General features: G+C 51.9%; 1 protein-coding gene across 2 annotated transcripts in view; it reads left to right on the forward strand.

Moving 5' to 3' along the window:
• The first annotated feature begins 380 nt into the window (after positions 1–380).
• Positions 381–21,998, forward strand: part of GLT1D1 (glycosyltransferase 1 domain containing 1) — an 82,311-nt gene continuing 60,693 nt past the window's right edge. The window contains exons 1-2 of one of the 2 annotated variants that reach the window (XM_079152489.1): positions 381–673; positions 12,452–12,600. In XM_079152489.1, coding sequence (XP_079008615.1) covers positions 606–673; positions 12,452–12,600 — 217 coding nt within the window. In that variant the 5' untranslated portion in view covers positions 381–605. The remainder of the gene's footprint in view (positions 674–12,451; positions 12,601–21,998) is intronic. The other variant, XM_079152490.1, reaches the window with a different exon arrangement.

Here is a 21,998-nt window from a genome sequence, read left to right on the forward strand (position 1 = left end):
TTCTGCTGCTATAACAAAATACCACAGACGGAGTGATTTATAGACAACAGAAATTTACTCCTCACAGTTCTAGTTGGGGTGGGGGAGCCCAAGACCAAGGGGCCAGCGGATGAGGTGAGGGTGCAGGCTGCGAGGGGCCCTGATCCCTGTGGGAATGGAGCTGCCTGAGACCCTCGGACCTGGCTCCCCTTCCCCACGGGCGGCCCCTTCCTTCCCAGGGCGGCCACCTGTCCGCTCCTCCTTCCTCTAGGGCCCCTCCCCACGGACCCTCCCTTCCTGCACGCTGTCCCCTCCGGCCCGCGCACCCTCCCCGCGGACCCGCCCTCCCGCCCCGCGGACCCGCCCCTGCCCACCGCCCTCCGGTCCTTCCCTCCCCGCCGACCTCCCCTCGTCTGTCTCCCCGCCCCTCCCCGCAGACCCTCCTCCCCACGGACCCCTCCGCCCCGCTCCCCTCTCCGCAGGCCCCTCCCCGCCCCGCATCCCCTCCGGGTGCCCGAGCGGACGGGCGCGGGCTCGGCCTGGGGCGCTGCGGGCGGGAGCGGCCGAGCGCCGCCCCGGGCCGGGCGGCGGCTGCGGAGCGGGTCCATGGCCCGGGCGGCGGCGGCATGCGGCTGCTGTTCCTGGCGGTGCTGCGGCCGCACACCGGCAACGCGGTGACGGCCGAGCGTGTCCGGTAGGTGCGGCCGGGCCTGGGCATCCAGCGGGCCGACCCGGCGCCCCGCCGCGAGCGCAAACGGCCGGGCCGGCGCGGCTGGGCGCCCCGCAGGCGCAGGTGGACGGCGCGCGGCGCGGGGACCGCGCGGGGTGTGCGGCGCTCGCGGCCACGCAGGGCGCGCTGGCGGCGGAGAGGCGGCTGGCGGGCCCGGGCTCCGCGCGGCCCGCTGCTCCTGCTCTATTGTGAGCGCCCGGCCAGGGACGCGGCGTGGGACCCGGCAGGGGTGCCGGCGCGGTGCCTGCGAGTGGAGGCTCAGGGCCGGCCTCCCCGCCAGGGAGCTCTGGACACAGCCCGAGGGACGCCCAGCGGCGCGCGGCTCGGGTGGGCCAGGGTTCCAGGCAGAGGGCCGCCACTCGCAAGCCCCTGCCCCTGGGTCAGGTCTGATTCCCAGGGTCCTGGCTCCCGTCTGCACGGCTGTCCTTCCCTCAGCGTCCTCTGTCCCCATCGTCCCCACGCTTCGCCTGGGTATCTTGATACTTACCTTCCTCGGCAGCTGTCTTGCTTTGTGTTTTGCCTCTTTGTCTTCTGGTCGCTGGATCCTAAGCTCGGAGACAGGACCAGGTGGTTTCAAGGCCACCTTGGCCTAGTCGCGGCGGGCGGGCTGGGTTGTCTCTACTAAGGGAAGGAGCTGGGGTTGGGCCCAGCGCAGAGGTTGGACGGGCCGGACAGGACCAGTGGAAGGGCTCGCCATCCCTCCCGCTTTCCAGCAACTGACATGCTTCATGACACTTCCAATTTACTTCCCCTCGGTGGTCGTTTCCTCATCAGGAGCAGTTGGGTCCCACCAACTCTTGAATGTCCCTTTTTGCTAAAAACAAAACAAAACAAAAGCTACAGTTCTCCTAAAGATCGTAAGTGAAAATGACACATGGAGGAATCTGTCTTGGGGAATTTACAATTAGGGTTTTTATTGTATGAGTTTCTCCTGAACTTGATTGGGGGATATTCCATCCACTCCTTGGGCTGGACTGGAAGAAAGCCCCTGGGGTCTCTGTTGGAGGGAGCACTGGGGAACAGAAGTAAAGGAGGAACCTCCGGGTGGTGCAGCATTAAGAAAACAGGTTCCTGGAAGGCTGGGAGGCCACGTTAGATAGTGGGGTCCAGGGGGGCTCTCTGAGGAGGTGGCAGTCAATCTAAAAACCCAGAGGAGGCCGAGACCTGGAAGGATGGACCACACAGGAATACAGGTCCTGAGGTAGGGGCAGACCTGAGAGTCCTGGTCACTGAAGGCAGGGTCACTGAAGGCAGTTTGGGGACAGGAGCTAGGAATGAGGTCAGAGGGAGAGGCCAGAGCCAGCTGAATCCTGCTGTGGAGAACAGACGGTGCTTTAGGAACATAGGCAGTACGTGCCTGTCATCTAACATCTGGCTCTCTGGACAGAGAGAAGGGCTCCCCTTCACCCTCTGAAGGTTCCCAAGAATGACTGGACAACTGACAGAGAGAAGAGACACGCAGATTTACCTGGTTCAAAGAGGCAATCATAAAGGGTGACTACCCACCAGCCCAGTGTGATCCAGAAGTGTGTACAACCCTTTCCACAGGGGAGGGGGAGAACAGGCAATGGGGAAAATTATAGTTCTTCAGGCGACTTCGGTAGGACATGCACTGGCTGGGACAATGTCGTTGGTCCACAGGACAGACAATGGATTGTAATGATTGCCTCTGGCATATCGAATATAGCCAAAGTACAAGGCAAGGGTGCGTGCAAAGCCTGCCCAGGCGTGTTGAGGAGATGTGAGTTCTGCTGCTCTCCAGGTTCCTTGCTTTGATACGATCGACCTGAGGGTGCTGCATTTTGGGGTGACAGTCTCTGGACTCCTTCAACTCCTGTCTAAAACTGTAAATCATATCTTCCAAGGACTTGTACTCAAACCATCAGAAAGGCCACACCTTACTTCTGCCCCAGTTTGAAGGTCAAGTGGAAAGAGAGCTGTTCTTCCTAAATCCATCTGTTCATCCCTTGGTTCCTTCACACAGCGGGTTTGCCCAGCCCCTGTGAGGTTGCCCTTGGAGGACCTGGGGATGCCCAGGCAGGTAAGGCAGGCAGGTCCTGGAGAAGGTAGGCATAAGCCAGAGTGCAGGGTCTCTCGATTACTCTTCCTTCCTGCTGCTTTCTGGCTGTGCACTGTGCAGTTGTCATCTGTCCTTTGGTGTCTATTCAGAGCCAGCGTTTGTCTTCCTTTCTCTCAGGAAGGATTTTGGAAGTCCCTGGAAGACATTATAGGTCCTGGAAAGCTTAGGTTCCCGAGGATGTGATGGTGGCATCCTGGGAAGGAAGGGTTGGGAGGTTCCCATGGTGATGGGGATTCTCTAAGAGGCAATCAGGGTGAGCAGAGAGAACTGGAGGCAGTCCTTAACTATCCTCTGCAGAAGACCTTGGTGACCTTCAAGCGACCCTGTGCAATCAGGGAGGGAACCCCCAAACGAGTAACTGGAGTCCTGTCAGCTTAGCAGAGGAGGACCTTTGAGTTAGATGAGAACAATAAGTGATGGTCCCATTCAGGCACACCCAAGTGTGTCACCGTAACTAACGCCGTGCTGGGTGGAGTGGTGGTGCGCGCCTGTGGTCCCTGCTACTTGGGAGGCCAGGCAGTGGGATCGCCTGAGCTCAAGGAGTTCAACACCAGTCTAGGCAACATAGCAAGACCCCATTTCTTAAAATTCCTAGATTGTGCCTCAGGCATGGTGATGCTCGATTGTGTCAGCTGCGGTTATGTGGGAAGGTCCTCTGGGAGCATGTCGGTGGGGGACCCACGCAGCCTGGAGGTCAGGGAGAGCCTTTTGGTGCCTTCAAATTCCAGCTCCGCTGCTTAAACACTGCAGGATTTAGCCAGGCAGCTACGTGTCTTATCAGCCGGGGGTGCTGGTCCCAACTCTAAGGTTGTTAAGAGGGTCAGATGAGTTTGTGCATTTCAGTGTTTCTAAATAGTGTCTGGCACATAGTATACACTTAGTACACGTGAACCATTAGAGAAACACGGGCCTTCGTTACTAAGGGAAGGGAAGGGATCAGGAGGGTGTCTGATGCAGATGGAGGAGCAGTAGGATGGTGGGAGAGAGCACCCTTCTAAGAACCGAGGGTCGTGCCGCCCTAGGGCTGAGACTCTTCCAGAGCAGTGACTCTCCATGGGAGTGGGGACACCATCTCGGTGTGCCGAGGCTGAGGGAGCAGTTCCGTCCCCACAGGGACATTTAACAATACCGAGAGACATTTTCGGTTGCCACACCTGGTGTTGGGAGCTACTGGCATGGAGCGGGCAGAGGCTGGGGCTGCCGCTGCACAGCCTGCAGTGCGCAGGGCCACCTCAACAAGACAGTGAGCCTGTTGCAGGTGGGACCGGAGGCAGCCGCCCCTTCCTCCTGGGTCGGGGCCAACACCCCTGTAACAAGGCAGGTCAACAAGAGGAAAGCATAACACATTTAATGGATCATGTCTTACATATCGGGGAGCCTTTAGGTTGAAGACCCGTGCACCCAGTGAATGTCCATTTCATGCTTAGGTGTGATGAAGCGTGGACAGCCATGGGGACACATGACTGGCACAAAGGCTGCCATCCAGTGGTACAAGACAGAGAGGGGGACACAGCAGGCCCTGTCTGTCCAGGTTCTCCCTGGCCTCGGGGCAGCAGACCATCCTTCCAGGCACAGGGCAGGGTGGCGTCTTACAGGCTTCAGTCAGACACGGCAGATAGAAGGACTTCTTGTTTTATTTGTTCTTTGTACTTACACAGGACAGTCGGATGCACTTTGATGTAACATACATGCGTGGAGTACAACTGCCCGTTCTTCTGGTTGTACGTGATGTGAAATTACATTGGTCATGAATTAACGTGTGAACACAGACATCGAAGAATTTCTTGATGGCCCGTTTCAAGACAGGAAGATTCATGTTTTTAGATTTTTTGGCTGGCTTGGAGAAATAAGATCTAGATTTGAGGACCTGCCATGGGGCACAGAAATTCTAGTTGTCATGGCTGCCTTGAGGGGAAGAAGCTGGGAGGAGCCAGGGGGACGGAGGGCAGAGAAAGGTTGGCTTCTGAAGCCGGTTTGGAGCGGCGCTTCCCTGCATGGCTTTCTGAGCCCAGTCTCAGCGTCAGTGGTGCTGAGACTGAGCAATGTGCTCCTGGCAGGGTCGGGGGATGTGGCTGGAGAGGTGGAAGCACCTTCTCACAGGCGCAGGAAGAGCAGCCCTGGACGGCCGTGGGAGGCTCGCACGGGAAGGTCACGGTGGCTACAGATGGAGGGACAGAAGGTGGGGACCTGAGGAAGCCTTCGGGTTCGGCATATTTAAGAATCAAGATGACCAGTGCTCGGGGTCAAATGTGGGGAGTGAAGGGCAGGTGCTGGGACCAAGTGGGCACTCCTGGGCACTCAGGGTCTCTGCAGGAGGCTCAGGCCTCCACTGTCTAGCCACTTTTTAAAAGATGCAGGTGGCAGAGACGAAGAATGCACTCTGGGTAAAAAGCCTGAATGTTGTGAGGTCTCATCTCTCCCCACCCTCTTCTGGGCGAGCCAGGTGTGGCTCTGGGAGTTGACGCTGTCGATGCAGCGGCTTGGCGCCTACTCTGCAGAGGGCTAGGGCCCTGAGAATATTAAGGAACCCACATCTGAAGAGCAACGCATTCCAGGAATAATTAGGGACATCAAAGACATGGGGGGCTGCTGGAAAGATGGTGTGGGCCTCTCCTGCAGAAGAGCCCTTGGGTTGACAAGCAGCTGCCCCTGGCCTCCTTCCCACTGCAGGAGACGTATCCTGTGACCCAGCAGAAGGCAGACCCAGGCTGCCAGGTGCTATTTGACACTGTAGGCCTGGAGTCGCCTGCACCCACAGAATAGGCTGTAACCGTTTCGTGGCTGGAACTGGGTGAGACTTGCATTCATTGTGGGGCACACCTGCGGTCAGTGTGGAGAGGGGACATGCGGGTCCCGCCTGTGATCCCCTGAGGTTGTCAGTGTTTGCCAGAAGAACCTGACACTCCCGCATGGCGCTGGGTGAACGGACCCAGGATAGTTCCTAGCCCCGAAGTTAAAAATGAAAGGAGGGCAAAGCTTAAAACTAAAATTTACTCTGGTACATTAAAAAATAGAGTAGAACCCTGGAGAAGAAATGAGGGCACCGGTAAGGAGCGTAGAAACACGTCCGCACGCTGCTTGGGCTTTGTTGAGTTGGTAATGGGTGAACCCATAGCGCCCAAGGCTGCCTCTTGTCGCGCTGGAGTAGGAGGCTGGTCTTCAGAAGCCTTGAAATGATCTTCTAAACCAAGTATGGCCCCTATTGCCTGGGGTCGAGTACAGCTGCCACCTGCTCTGGTACATAAAGTGGCCCTAGAACCCACCACTGCATCCTGGGTGTTGTTGGGCGACTGTCTGCAGCACCGGCAGAGGCCAGCAGTTAAGGCAGAGATCCCTGGCCAACGATCCCAGAGACGCTTCACCCTCTGTCCAGCTGGGCTTCCCCGGCTGGGAGGAGCAGCCGGGCCGCTCAGCCTCGGGTGGGAAGTGCTGGCCTGGATTTGTGCGGACATCCTGTGTCCAGAGCCAGACTCTCCACCCTTTCTCCACCTGGGCCACAGCAGGCACCGCTCCTGTGGGAATTGAATGTGAGTGCCTTCAGACACAGGAGCACAACGGGAGGCAGGGAGAGGCGGAAGGGCAGAGCGGAGTGCAGGACCCAGGTCCCGTCCAGCTCAGCAGCGTCTGCTCCTGCCTTGCTGAATTCCGCTGGGAACAAAACAGGCAGGAGGGCAGGTTCTCGGGCTGCCCGGTTTTTCTGTAGACAGTCATAGGAATCGTGGCCGTCCAGTGGGGGAGGGAAAGAGGCGATCTCATCTCCCCTTACGGAAAAGGTGTCGGAGGTCAGTGCCTGTTTTCATTTAGCAAATGTCTGCTGAGCGTCTGTCTCCAAGGGAGAGTAACTTCATCATGTGCTGGAGCCTGCGAGGCAGCCCTCTGCCCTCAGCTCGGGGCTAAGCCCCGTCATCTGGAAGAAGGTTCTAGCACTCCAGCCCGGAACACAGACGATGCAGATAATTACATACAGGGTGGTGGAGGCCCAGCGTGCCCAGCCCTAGTTCAGGGCTCTGGGACGAAACATGCAGTTTTTGGTTTTAAACTGAGATATACTCCACATCACCTAAAATGCACCCTTTTAAAGTGTGCAATTCAGTGGTTTTATGCATATTCATCAAGTCATGTGACCCTCACCACTACTCAATTCCAGAACATTTTCAGCACCTCAACAGCAGCCCTGAAGCCATCAGCAGTCACCCGCTTCCTGCCCAACCCTGGTCACCACCTATCCTGTTCTGATCATTCATATGCTTGGACATACACAGCGTGTGGTCCTTTGCCAGGACTTTGCATGATCTATCAGCACTTCATTCCTTCATGGTGAACAACATTCCATTGTGTGGATACAGTTTCACTTGCATTTGGATCACTCCCACTCTGGGCCCTTATGGATGTGCTGCGGTGGGCTCTTGTGCATGCAGAAACCACTTTTTCTGCTCAGGTGTTAAAGGTTAGTGAGGCGAAGAGGGAGAGGGGCTGGGAGCAGCATCTGTGGCAGAGGGAGCTGAATGTATGGGGTCCCCAGGGAGGAGGTGACTGAGCAGAGGGAGGGAAAAGGTGAGCCAGGTGCTGTCCCTGTCACATGGAGGTCCTAGATTTAAAGCCACGGGCTTAGCAGGTGAGAGGTGGAGGTTGTTGCCTTGGGAACAGGTAAGAGAGCAGGGGGGAGGGTACCAATGGCAAACTTGGAAGGACCTCAGTGAAAGGAGGGAGGAAGGGTCAGGGATCCCTGATGGGAGACCCTGAAAGAGCCCCTCCAGGGACGGGAGGAGCCATCCAGGCTCAGTGTGAGGGGCTGAATTAGGGAAGGGGAAGTACCTCGCTCCCAGAGAGCTGTACTGAAAGGTGGAGGAAGAGGGGGCCTCGTAAGGAGACCCAGGGTGGGTCAGACCGGGGAGAGGGCGTGACTGGGAGGAGATGGAGGATCACAGGCGGAGGTACCAGGAGGATCAGAAGACGCAGGTAGGCCAGGGAGAGGACCATTCCAGTCGAGGCAGGTGCCCTGCAGGCAGGCACTGCCGAGAGTCTGTCCCGCAAGGTGTGAGGAGGCAGAGCGAGAGTTGGATCCTAGAGGTCAGCGGCCATGCTGCCTGGCCTTACTGTGGGGGAGGGACAGGGGTGGAGGCCCAGGAGTGAGCCAGAGTGAGAAGTAGGGTGGAGACATCAGGGGACCCTTCAAGGAGTCCTCAGAGCAGAGAATCCTGGTAATGGGGGTGCAGGAGGCAGGTTGCTGGGGAAACCCTTCAAGAGCCTGGAGCATATTTGATGTTGCTGTAAAGGGAAGAGGAACCCAGAAAGGACGGGCTACTCGAGGAGGCGAGGGGGTGGGTTTCTGAGCTGTGGTCTCAGGCTGCTGGGAGGGGTTCGGAGGCCAGCAGGTGCAGTTCAGGTGGGCTTGGTGGTTGAACCCAGGCAGATCCCCACTTCCCTCTCTCTTTCTCTGCTAAGAGTTTACAGAGCATTCACACAGATAACACCCAGGTAATGCGACGTTCTGCAGATGGGTCGCCGTCACCTCACTTAATCCATGGGAAGGTAAAGGGCAGCCTTCTCTCCGCTTTGCTCTCTGGATGGGCTCCTGGGCTTGCCCTCTCCGCTTCGCTCTCTGGACGGGCTCCTGGGCTTGCCCACATGGACACAAGGATTTTTCTCGTTCCGAGACCAGTCCGATTTCTTTCCTGAAGTACTGCTCAGAGAGCACTGTGGTGCAGCCCAGCACGGCCAGCATCCCGTCTGCAGCAGGAAGGTGGTTCTTGCTCCAGGCCAGCTGCAGGTGAAGGCGCAGACTCCCCAGCAGGTGCTGTGGAAAGCCAGCCAGGCGCTCACACGTGGAGGCCACTACAGGGACTGTTGTAGGATGGCCACATCCCTGTCTCCCATCTCGGTCTTGCAGGGCACGGGATCTGGAATGGACCGTAAGTGGTCTTCCATGCTCCAGTGGGATGGTTCTTACTATTTTGTAAAAATCCTCCATGGAAGTTTGTGGAAATTCCCCGAGGGCAAACACTGACATGATTAAGCTTTGCCGTCCGCACAGATGGAGGACGGCTGCCAGCCGGCGGAGGCAGGTGCGGGCAGGCAGAGTGCTGTCCAATCTGAAGTCAGGGATGCGCAGATCATTTCTTCTCTTCCTGCAACTGACAAACAAATGATCAAAGTCTCTTAATCTTTTTTTTTGGAGAATCTTTCTCAAGAAAGCTTTCTTTTAGGAAAGAAGAAATAGAATTCCTGGGGCATAATGGGTGCTTCGTGAATTTATTAGCTGAACTGAATTATTGCTTGACAGAAGGAATAAAGGTAGAGCAACTTCAAGGCAGTGTAAGTCAACTAGAAATGAGGGTAAAACGTTAATCCACAGAGGATTAAGATTAAAAGAATTATTTACAATATTTATGAGGTCATAAAGTTAGTGTCAAAAGGCTGCTTAAAACAGGTTTGCTAGATCAGGAATGGCTTCTTATCCTGTGTCCCGCTGTCCCGCCAGTAGCCTCCCTTACTGTGCTCTTCGGTGTGGATTCTGCAGAGGTCATGAATCTCTCAAGGATGGACTCTCTGAGAAGAAGTCAAACCCTTTTCTATTTATCAATGGGCTTTCTCAGCTTCTCGTTTCGTAGAGTCTTAAGAAGATGGAATAGCAATTGTTCACTTCTGCTCACAAGCATGTTGACCTCTTCTCTTTGCATGATAACGGTTTTTAGGCCGCAGTGAGCAGGAGCCACACGGGCAGCAGGCTTCTCCCCCCACCTGCTGGCCAGTTACATCTACAAAGGCGGCAGAGTCTGGCGGGGAGGGGCAGTATTGATGAACGTCGATGGCAGGATCAGATGCGACCATGAAGATGGTAACATGGAGGTACATCGCGTGCCTCCATGGCATGGGCCGACTTCCATCCTAAGGCCTTGGTTTCTCCTCATTTGCATGCTGCCATTGGAGCAGCGTGTATTCAGCTTGCATGGTAGGAAGGAAGCGGCAGGGAAGTTAGCCTTCGCCTGCGACGTGGGTGGGGTCTCGCCACGTGCCCAGAGTGGGTGCAAGCTTCAGGACTTGGCTCTATCATCCTTCCCCAGGCCTTTGTTCCTGCGTGGCTCCCACAGTGCAAGCCCCTCCGTCACATTATGATCCGGACTAGTTCGTGCTTTGTGAGGAAATACCTGAGGCTGGATAACTTTGTAAAGAGGTTTACTTAGCTCACACTCATGCAGGTTCAAGGTTGAGGGCCACCAGCGGTTGATGGCCTTCTTGCTGGCAGAGTCCCAAGGAGGCTCAGGGCATCGTGTGCCAAGAGACGGGGAGCACACGTGTGTGCCTTCTGGTCTCTTCCTCTTTGCGTAAATTTACCAGTACTCCATCATGAGGGCCGCACCTGACCGTGTCAGGGAGTCCGCTGGCCTCCAAGCCCTTCTAAACACCCAGCCGAGTAAGTTTCCACCTTCAGTGCTTCACTTCAGGATTAAATTTCAACACCTGCGCCCGGGGGTCACGACCCCCAAGCCACATCCAAACCTGGCAGGATCACAGTGGTCAAGCTCAAGATGGCCTCCTCCTCTTACCTCTCTTCCTCCTCCCTCCTTCTCCCTCCTCATCCTCCCGCTCTCAGCCCTGCTAACCCTCCTCCCCTTCCCCTCCTCCTCCTCCTGATGTCCCTCCTCCTCCTCTGCGTCCTCCGTCTTCTGTTCTGATTGAGGATTTTGTGAAACATTCCCCCGAAACGTGACACGGCCAGTTCGTTCTGTTGGATAAGGAAGTAACGATCCATTGCTGGAGTCCAAACGAAAACCGCTCGGCTGGACCCGCGTTTCTGACCGTCGTGCCATCGGGTGATTTGGGAGAACCTCCGAGGGTCATCTGGAGTGCGCCTGATCACCACCTGTTTGCTTATTGTGTAACCAGAGCCCCAAAGTGCAAGCCTACCTTTCCTGTAACTGCAGCACGAAGGGCTGTACGGCCAGCGGGGCGGAGGTGTGCAGGCGCAGGAGGGCTGTGCGCCCCCTCGGAAGGAGCTGGTCGCAGCGTCCCGGGTGGGAGGTGGGGCCCGGTGGCCGCTGAATCGCCGTCCTGTGCGGGGAAGGCAGGGCGGCCTCGGGCGTGGCTGTGGGCTGCGGCTGGTGGCCGCCTGAGCTGGGCGCGGGTGTTTGGACCCCCAGTAGGGACGCGCTTGGCTGTCAATTACTCAGTAAGCTGGACCCAGAGGGGGACCCCGTTCTCACGCGGTTTCTTTGAACTGGCACCGGCGAGCCTTGAGGGTTTCCACCAGGGCAGAGACGCGGCACTGAGTGACACCTGCACGCGCCCCAAATAATACGAGACGCGATGCGTGCGCACGGTGAAAGTACCCACGAGGACAAGGGCGTGGAGGGACGTCTGCCTCCCGCTGCGGCCTCCCGTTTGCACAGACGTTGCCCTTGTTCCCGGGTCTCCCTGGAGAGATGCTCTGTGCAACACGGAGACCACCCAGAGGACTCACCACTTGGCTCAGCAGGAATTCTAGAGTTCATTTTGACCCCAGGGTGGTGACCCCAGGGCCCTGGTTTAGTGGCAGGAGATCAGGGTCTTGCGGTGGTTTTCAATCCTTCTGGTATTTCAAACCCAGCAGCAGAGCCGTTCCTGGCTACCTGCTTTTGCACACAGTTTAAATGCACCTCTGGAATAAAGCCCCAGAAGCCGACTCATTTGGCAGAAGGTTGTGTTTTGAATTTGCCGCTTGTTCCTGCAGAGCCTTCAGAGGGGTTGCACTAATCTGTCTCACAAAGAACGTGCAGGAGGGTTGATCTCACAAAGTCCTAGGAAGACTTCTGGATCTTTCTAGATAATTTACCTTAAAAAGGTGAAGAAGTCAAGCTCCAATTCCTTTCTTTAAAAACCCAGTTGCTTTTGTTTCTCTGTGAAATGCAATTTTATGCCCAACTATATTTTCCCATTAGATTATCAGGCTTTTTCTTGTTGATTTATAAAAGTTCTTTACATATAAAGAAAACTAGCTTTTTTCCTCTTTCAAATGTGTTGTAAGTAGTAGGATTTTATTTCCCAGTTTCTCATTTGTCTTTTTATCTTATTCCTGCTTTTGGTACCATCTAGGACAGTTCTCTTCTGCTTACCAGATTTGTATCTGTGATTCATGTTACCAGGAACTGAGTTAAAACGGGGAGGAAGGAAGAGTCCTGTTTGAAAGGGATCTCTTTTTGAAGGTAGAATGGAAGAGCCAGGAAGTAGTTTTTGAAGTTATAATATGTGACTTTTGAAGTCCTTTTTAAGAAATGAGTAACAGAGGCCCGAAGACAAATTTGGGGTACAATTCGCAACGAAGGGACAGGAGAAAAAAGTGAAATGTGGGATCAAAGAAACAGAGAAGGCACTCTCTTGATCAGCACATGTCGCTGGAGATGGCGGGGTGGACGCCATGTCTGAAGCGTGCCCAGCCAGCCTGCATTAGCCTTTGGCCCTCTGGCCTTGGTCCTGGCTGCAGTCCAGTGTGTCAGGGCCTGGGGGATGAATGCTGTTGTCAAAGACCTGAGCCTCCTTCTATGTTTGAAAGCCAATTTCCTATAAAGGGCGATTCATTAAATAAATGTTATTCATAGAATCGACTTAAAATCCTAATCATGGGAGTGACCCGTGGCCTGTCAGCCTTTCCCCCATCTTCTCCTGTCTCTCTATTTTTGACCTAGGGACCATCTGGAAGCCGCTGGACACGAGTGCCTTCTGAAAGATGCCTTCGACTTTGAAAGCCCCTCTGAAATCGCAGACCTCATTGCGGCTGAGAAGTTGGAGGCGGCCCTGGCTCTTCACCTCTACAGGGGAGGCAGACTTTTGCAAGGTGACCCTCTTGCTCTTTGTGATGGTTTAGCTACGAGCTAGCCACCAGAAGCTCATGTGCGAGACCACGCCGGAAAGTTCAGAGGTGAAGTGATCAAGTCAGGAAAGTCGTAACCTAGTCAGTGGATTGATCCACCTGGAAGGATTAACTTGGTGGTAGCTGGAGGCAGGTGGGTGTGGCTGGAGGAGGTGGGTCCCCGGGGGCGTGCCTTTGGGCTTTATATTTTGTTCCTGGTGAGAGGAGCTCTCTGCTTCCTGGTTGCTGTGTCCTGAGCGGATTTCCCCTTCCACAGTGATGTTCTGCTGACCGTCTCAGGCCCAGAGCAATGGAGGCGGCCGACCACAGACTGAGACCTCTGAACCATGAGCCCCCAATCAACCTTCCCTCCTCTACATTGCTCTTTTGGGGCCTTTTGGTCTCAGCGATGAAAAAGCTGACAAATACACTCTTTTAAAGTGAAATTCAAAGTAGAAATGCTGTAAGCCAAGAGCACCTGCAATTCCAGAATGTGCACAACCGTGTGCCCTGTTTTGTCCTGTTCACTGATGGAGGGAGTTCAATGAGCTCTTCACTTTGTTTTTCTACTGAGCAATTTTCTAAAACGTGGTCACTATGCCAACACAGAACAAATGGACTTTGAAACTGTTTTTTGCCGTGTGAACAGTGCCATCCTGACCTCTTTCAGGTGTATTCCTATTTCAAATTATAATTTTCAAAAGCTAAAAATGGAGTTCTTTTCTAATCATGAGTATTATGAAAGGTTTTAATTCAGCTTAATTAATGAGGAACCCGCTAGGATGCTGAAGCTCACGTAGACCCTTTGTGAGAACTAGGCTTAAACAGGCGATTTAGGACGTAATGTCAGAATGAGATCAATAGATCAGTTGCAAAAGGAATGAAGGTCCAGTCGGTCCTGGGGCGCACACGCTGGGGCTCTTTTGTACTGGACAGAAGTGATTGACATCTCTGCCTGATGCAGAGCTGCAGACCGGCTCACAGGGTGGCGGAGGATGCGCTCTCCGACATCAAGAGTGAGGTCGGCGGCAGCACGGCCCGGAGAGGATGCTCTCATCCTCAGGAGCCCTGCGGGCTGCTCCCTGGGACACCAGAGGATGGCACATTGTCCTTGTTTTCTCCCATTTCACTCTGGACCTTATTGCAGGTAGTGGGTTTTGTAACTCTCCTAGCTCGTCTGGCTTCCCTGAGAGCACAGCCCCCGAGGCGGGCAGGACAGGTGTTCTGTGTTAGTTGAGCCAGGAGGGACTGTCCCCAAACTTGAATTAGGTGGCCTGGTGAAGGTGCCGTTTTTCATTTTTTTATTTTTTAACTTTTATTTATTTACATTAACTGTTTTTGACAGTGATTTTTTTAAAAAATTCTTTTCATACATGTACATAGGATAACGTCTGTCTCAATCTACCATCCCCCACTATGGATCGGCATCCACTTATCAGAGAAAACATTCGGCCTTTGGTTTTGGGAGATTGGCTTATTTCACTTAGCATCATATTCTCCAGTTCCATCCATTTATCTACAAACGCCATAATTTCATTCTTCTTTAAGGCTGAGTAATATTCCATTGTGTATATGTACTACATTTTCTTTCCATTCATCAATTGAAGTGCACCTACATTGGTTCTATAGTTTTGCTATAGTGAATTGAGCTGCTATAAACATTGATGTGACTGATTTTAAGTCCTTTGAGTAGAAACAAGGAGTGGGATACCTGGGTCAAATGGTGGTTTCGTTCCAAGTTTTCTGAGGAATCGCTGTACTGCTTTCCAAAGCGGTTGCACCAATCTGCAGTCCACCAGCAATGTATGAGTGAACCCTTTTCCCCACATCCTTGCCAACACTTATTGTTGCTTGTATTCTTAATAATTGCCATTCTGACTGGAGTGAGATGAAATCTTAGAGCAGTTTTGATTTGCATTTCTCTGATTGCAAGAGATGATGAACTTTTTTTCATGTTTGTTGATCGATTGTTATTTCTTCTTCTGTGAAATGTCTATTCAGTTCCTTAGTCCATTTATTGGTTGGGTTATTTGATTTTAAGTTTTTTGAGTTCTTCATATATCTTGGAGATTAGTGCTGTATCTGAGGTATGTGTGGTAAAGATTTTCTCCTATTCTTTAGGCTTTTTCTTCACATTATTGTTTCCTTTGCTTTCCTTTTTAGTTTGAATCCATCCCATTTATTAATTCTTAATTTTATTTCTTGCGCTTTAGGAGTCTTGTTAAGGAAGTCAGGTCCTAGGCCGACATGATGAAGATTTGGGCCTGCTTTTTCTTTTATTAGGCGCAGGGTCTCTATTCTAGTACCTAAGTCTCTGATCCACTTTGAGTGGAGTTTTGTGCAGGGTGAGAGATAGAGTTTAATTTAATTTTGCTGTATATGGATTTCCAGTCTTCCCAGCACCATTTGTTGACGAGGTTATCTTTTCTCCAAAGTATATTTTTGGCACCTTTGTCTAATATGAGATAACCGTATTTATGTGGGTTTTCCTTTGTGTCTTCTATTTTGTACCATTGATCTCCATGTCTATTTTGATGCCAATATCTTGCCATTTTTGTTACTATTGCTCCATAGTATAGTTTACGGTCTGGTATTGTGATTCCTCCTGCTTCACTTTTCTTGCTAAGGATTGCTTTGGCTATTCTGGGTCTCTTATTTTTCCAAATGAATTTCATGATTGCTTTTTCTATTTCTATGAAGAATGCCATTGGGATTTTAGTAGGAATTGCATTGAACCTGTACAACACTTTTGGTAGTATATCCATTTTGACAATGTAAATTCTGCCTATCCAAAAGCACCATCTTCTAAGGTCTTCTTTAATTTCTTTCTTTAGTGTTCTGTAGTTCTCATTGTAGAGGTCTTTCACCTCTTTTGTGAGCTTGATTCCCAATTATTTTTGTTGAGGCTATTGTGAATGGGGTGCTTTTCCTAATTTCTCTGTTTTTTTTTTGTTGTTGTTATTGCTTATGTAGAGAAATGCATTTGATTTATGGGTATTGATTTTATATCCTGCTACTTTGCCAAATTAATTTATGAGTTCTAGAAGTTTTCTGGTGGAATTATTTGGATCTTCTAAATATAGAATGTCATTGGCAAATAGTGATAGTTTGAGTTCTTCTTTTCCTATTCATATCCCTTTCATTGCTTTTATCTGCCTGATTGCTCTGGCTAGAGTTTCCAGGACTATGTTGAATAGAAGTGGTGAAAGAGGGCATCCCTGCCTTGTTCGAGTTTTTAGAGGGAGTGCTTTCAATACTTCTGCATTTAGAATGATGTTGGCCATGGACTTCACATAAATAACTTATAATGTTGAGGTGTGTTCCTACTACCCTAGTTTTTCTAGTGTTTTGAATAGGAAGAGGTGCTGAATTTTGTCAAATGCTTTCTCTGCATCTATTGAGATAATCATATGATTCTTTAAATCTATCCATGTCATGTTTTACATTTATTGATTTCCATACATTGAACCAACCTTTCATTCCAGAGATGAACCCCACTTGATCATGGTGCACTTTTTAATTTTTTTTTATGCAATTTACAAGAATTTTATTGAGAAATTTTTGTGTCTGTGTTCGTGAGGGATATTGGTCTGAAGTTTTCTTTCCTTGATGTCTTCGTCTGGTTTAGGTATCAGAGTGATATTAGCCTCATAAAATGAGTTTGGAAAGGTTCCCTCCTTTTCTATGGAATAATCTGAGAAGTCTGGTGTTAATTCTTCTTTGGAGGTCTTGTAGCGCTTGGCTGAGAACTGGTCTGGTCCTGGGCTTTCTGTGGTTGGTAGGCTTTGATGGTGTTGAAGGTGCCTTTTATGCTGGGTGTTCAGGGAAGGGCAGTCACTTGCAGAAAACCTTTATCCACAACACTTGTGCTAGGAGAGCACAATGTGTGAAGTTTCCTGAATGTTCTGAAGTTTCACCGCTGAGGGTGAGGTGAGGTCCTCCTCCTTCTCTCTCCTGCTGCTGCGCATGGGAAGCTGAGCCTCTTGGGATGCTGTCTTCCCCCATTGGTACATTCTACTCTTGTGCTCTTTTTTATTTTTTGAGATTGTAAGCGTGCATGGTGAAACAGTCCCCCAGCTGAGAGTCAAGCATGACCGTGGGGTGTGGCGTGAGAAGGGATCTTTTTCCTGCCCCTTATCCCCGCCACCTCATTCGTCCTCCCCTGAGGCCGCCAGTTCCCATTTTCCCATGTGGATTCTTCTAGAAGTACATCTACTGCATTGGTTGTCTACTACTGTGCAACCTGTCACCCCCAAACGTGGCTGCTCACAGCAACATGCTTGCCAGCAGCCTGGCCAGGCATTCTGTCCCAGGGGCTCTGGGGAGCTGTGGTCACCCTGGGCGGCTGGAGGACCATGTCCATGATTGTGGCTCTGTCACTGGTGGGCAGGAGACATGGGCTTCTCCACGGGCTGTGCCCCTCTCCTCAGACATGGTGGCCAGCTTCTCCCAGAGAGAGCAATCCAAGAGAGAAGATGCAGCCACTTTGTCTTCCACCACCCACCCCAGGAGCTGTCCAACATGAGCCCCGTTGGTTACCTGGCACTGATGGCATGGTCCTACCCAGGTGTGTGTGAGGTGGTGACCCCCTGGAGACCGGCCACCACGTAGGCCTTTTCACGTTTGTGTAGATGCCCCTCCTTCAGACAACACAGATGGGGTGTCTGTGTCCCTGGGAACTTCCTTCCCTGGCAACTCTACCTCTGTGGTCTGAAGAATTCAGTTAATAGACATTAAACTGAATTTCTTCTACTTCAGCCACTGCGGGGCGTGTCTTGGTACAGGCGTCTTAGCACGTGAACTTTTGAGAGCGTATCTGCTGTCCTGTTTCTGGGACCCCCAACTATCAGAAGTGATTGCTTTCCAGAAGCGAGCACCCTGCTTCTGAAGGTGTTACTCCCAGAGAGGGTTTTTCTGTGAACAAGTGTGGGACCTGAATTCTCTTCTCCGTGCAGTAGGACTTAGCAGAGCCCGAGGTTTATCCCAGGACGGGTCACGAGTACTTCCCTCCTGGAGCCAGAAGCTCTGCCCCTCTTGCGGGTGGTCCTGGCTGCTGTCAAGCCCCTCCACAGAGTCTGGTGTTCTTCCGGCTGCGCGATGTATTGTTGTCTGTGAAATTATACTGAGCGTTTCTTGCAAGTTGCTTTCCCTACACACACATGGAATATATTGTATTACTACAAGCAGGGTTATTCTGTACATTTCCATACATTCCTTTCAAAATTGCATGGTTACATCGGCCTGGCTCTCAGTGGCTGTGAGGTATCAGTTGAGTGTTCCTTTTCTGAAATGCTTGGGACAGAAGTGTTGTGGATTTCAGACTTTTTAAATCATAGAATATTTGCCTATCCATAATGAAACATTTGGGGGATGAGTCCCAAGGTGTAGGATTCCTATACACCTTATTTAATGACCTGAAGGTAATTTTATAGAGTATTCGTAGTGTGCCTGCCTTTCGTTGGTGATCTGTTACATAAGGTCAGAATTGAAATTTGCCATCTTGTGACTTCAAAAAGCTTCTGATTTTGGAACATTTCCTATTTTGGATTTTCGGATTAGGCTTACTCAACCTGAATTCCACTGTAAGAATGCACATATTTATTAGAAGTCTGAGTTTTGCTGTTCTAAGCAATGTTGCAGTGCCTTTGATTAAATGTCTTCACTTCATTATGAGAGCTATCAGTAGCACTAATTCCCAGGTAAACTTGTAGGCCAAGGGGCAGTATTTTTTTTTTTTTTAATTTTGATTGACACTGACAAATTGCTACCCAGAAAGGTTATTCCAGTTCATGTTCTGCTAGCAAACGAGCAAGGACCTATTCCCCCTCACTTTAGTCAAATTGCTGTTTTTTTTCTTTGAAACTTTAGTTCTTTTCGATTTTACCCTCCTTGACCTCTGTTTCAACAAACACGAAGACATCAAAAGTTAGGTTTGCTTCTCTGAAGAGTTGTGGGGTGCAAGGCCTGCCCCCCAAGACCAACCTGAGGACAAATCAATGTTATTGCACAACCTCACACATTTTAAGAACCAAGGCATCACCCCTCGGAGTATATTGGTTCAACTTCTATCTGTTCATCTGTTGCTAATTGTTCTCGTTGTGGAAATCAAACATCATCCTGCCCAGGGGTTTTTAAGAGTCAAACCGAGTACCATAGCCTGCAAAGCTAGGGAGGCCTGGTCCGTGAGAAGAGCGTCCAGTGCCTGGGGGCTTCCACAGGCCCCGTGTCCAGGGGCTCCGGGCCGGGTCTGCACGTTAGGAGGAGCCGCACCCGTTACTAATTGCCTGGCCAACAGTTCCACTCCATGGATGCGCCATGAAACTTTTATAGTCCTTTATTAAATACATGAATTCACTGATTTCTAAAACCACATCGGTAGGTGATTTGGAAACCACAGAAAAAGGCAAAGGAAGAAAATCTGGCCCTTGCAGTTTTACTCAGAAATGACCAGTGTCTGTGGGTGATTTGGTTCCATTTGCCGTACCTTTTTACTCAAAATCAAGTTAGCAAAAAAGATGCACCCTTTCCACGTAAACTTGCAACTCCTTCGAAAGGTGTTTGGGGGCTGGTGACAACGTGCTGAGCACCACAGAAATCGCCAGAGTGCTGCGCCGACCCTCCCACCACGTTCCCTGTGCAGGGTGGGTTGTCACATCAGACTCACCGTTCAGTCACTTGTTCCTGCCTGGCAGTATTATAAGATCATTTCCTCTGAGGTCCAAGGATTGCATCCTCTTCCCACCCCCTGCCTCAACTACAAACAGCGGATTGATGGACAGATGTCTGCCTGTTCTTTTGGTTCATCTCATTTGCTTGAGCATTTTCTAGCTGTGCTCTGAGGGTATGTGCATTTGTCAGCTCCCGATTCATATCGCTGGATGCAAACCAGCCAGGTGCCCATGGCTGTGTGTGTTTAATACAGGCAGGACCTTAACAACCCCGACAAGCGCAAGGTCGCTTTTCTGTTTAGAATCAGTATTTGCCGAGGGCATGACTAGGGAAATAAAGTTGCCAGGATGAATATGTGGAAATAGCGCCTTAGCACCCCAGAGTTGGCACGGCAGAGAGGCTGCAGGCCTAGCGCGCGTGTTTCAGAGAACTGTAGGAGTATGAGCTTTGAAGTCGTGCTCCCTCTGGGCCTGTCTGTGGAAGATTCTTCCACGTGGCAATCAGCCTGTCGAGTGTTTAAACAGCCTGTGGCTGTTTGCCTTCCGGCCGTGACAGCCCTGCCGCCCTGCTTTCTGGCCTCTCTTTCACGGGCCTTAACCGGCGTGCGAGAGGCAACTGGCCAGTTTGTGTGATGCTGGCTGCCTTCGCGAATGAAGCCCTCCTCTGTAGGAAACATGCTCAGGCTTGGACCCAACAGGGCAGCAGACAGGGCCAGGTGACTGAGCAGGAAGGAGGCTCACCACCTGCTGCTCCAGCCCCTGCTCTACCTTTGAGCAGAGGAAGTGGAGGAGGTGAAGCCCGGCTCTCTCTCCATCCCAACCTCTGGCTTCTCCCTCTGCAGTTCGTGGGTATTTTACAAATGGCAGCCATATCATAATTCAGCTACATCTACGTTCGCCCAACAAGACGTTAAGACCATCTCTTCTGTCCTCGAATGCTCTTCTACAGTACGGTTGGTCAAGGAAGGCTGCGTCTTCCGTTTTCCCCTCAGCTCTTAGCCACGTACTGGTGTGTAGACCCCTGCATACACTTTTGGAGAGGGCCTACCCTATTTTCTTTAGGATATCTGCACCCCATGTTCACTGAAGCGTCGGTCACAATAGCCAAGATGCAGAATCGACCTCAATGTCCATCAGCAGATGGACGATCAAGAAAAATGTGGTGTATGTACCTGTGGGATTCTAGCCTTGAAAACCCTCCCGTTTGCAAACACCTGGACGAATCTGACGGATGCTCTGTTAAGTGAGAGGAGCCAGGCACAGAAAGAGAAATGCCCGGGGAGCCCACTTACCTGTGCATCTGAAAAGTGGGGTCCCCAGAGGCAGAGAGTGAATCGGTGGTTCGAGGGGCTGCGGTGGGGTCATTGGGGAGCTCTTGGTAAACCCTGTAACTTCGCTTAGTCAGGAGGAGAAGACTCGAGAGATCTGTGGTACAGAAAGTTGACTGTAGTTAACAGCAACGGGTTGTATCTTGAATATGGCTGGAGAGCAGATTTTATGTCCCTACCACACCATGACAGGTCTGCGAGGTACCGTGTGTGTTAATTAGCTCGATCCGGCTTTTCCACGATGGGCACGTATTTCAAAACACTGTAAACCTGTACACTAATAAAAATATCTTCGCAAGTACACTTTCTATACATCATGCTGCAGGGGAGAAAAAGAAAAAAGGTCCAGAAGGGCTTCTAGAATTTATCGATTACAATTATGGGTGAGTTTTTTAAAGTCGTGCTATTAAGACTAATGTGCCACCTATTTAAGGCTTTGTTTTCTTAACATTAGCACGAGCACTAAGAAATAAGAGAAGCAGGTGAATAAATAGCTCACACCCGGTTCTTCTAAGAGCTGACCCAGTTCAGAGACTCCCTGGTTGGTGCATCTGAAATGTCTTTGGTACGAAGCACAGTGAGACTGGCTCTCGGCGGCGGGGTCTGCTGGGAACGCGGTGTGTTGTGCAGTCTGTCCTGAGATCTCAGCGACCTGTCAGCTAACCAGCTAACTAGGATCGGCTCCCTCTCCAGGGAGAGGGGGGGTTCAGAGACTGGGTGCCTGCCTAAGCCGCGCGTCCTCAGGCGGAGCCGGTTCTAGCCCAGGGCTGGCTGGAGCTGAGCCCGCTCCTCCACCACTGCCCTGGGGGCTCTTTGGGCCAGCCAGGCCAGGGCCTTCCTTGCCGAGTGTGCTCTTGCCTCCAGAGCAGCCTTTCAGGTGCTGAAAAAGGCTTTCCGCTCTGCTCTTTTGCCTCCCTCAACAGGAGTCTTTACCAGGGGAACGTCCTGGTGGCATAGGGTGCATGGACCTCCTGAAGCTGCTGTGACAGGTGCGGTGACACCGTATATCGCCCACAGTTCCAGTGGCCAGAACCCTGGAGGCCTCGGCTGCGGGGGCTCAGCAGTCTGTGCCTACTCCGGAGGCCCTGGGCCCTCCTCTCTCCTGACCACCCCTCCTCCGGCTCTTGCCGCTGTTGAGGCTGCTCCTGTGTCGACCCATGCCTGCCTCCCTCCTCCCCATCAGGACCTTGAGGTCCCCATGGGCCACCCGGCGAGTCCAGGGTGGTCTCTCCCATCTCCAGGCTGCTCCCTGCCACCTCAGTTCTCCTGGCTGCCCTACGGCGCCCTTTCCCTGTGGCCTGTCCTTCGGTGCTGGGAATTAGGATGTGAAGGTTTCTGAGGCAGTTGTTCTACCCACCAGAGACCCGCACATCCTCCCGCACATCCT

This window comes from Sciurus vulgaris (genome assembly GCF_902686455.1).
Source record: "Sciurus vulgaris genome assembly, chromosome: 8".
NCBI classification, from domain to species: domain Eukaryota; kingdom Metazoa; phylum Chordata; class Mammalia; order Rodentia; family Sciuridae; genus Sciurus; species Sciurus vulgaris.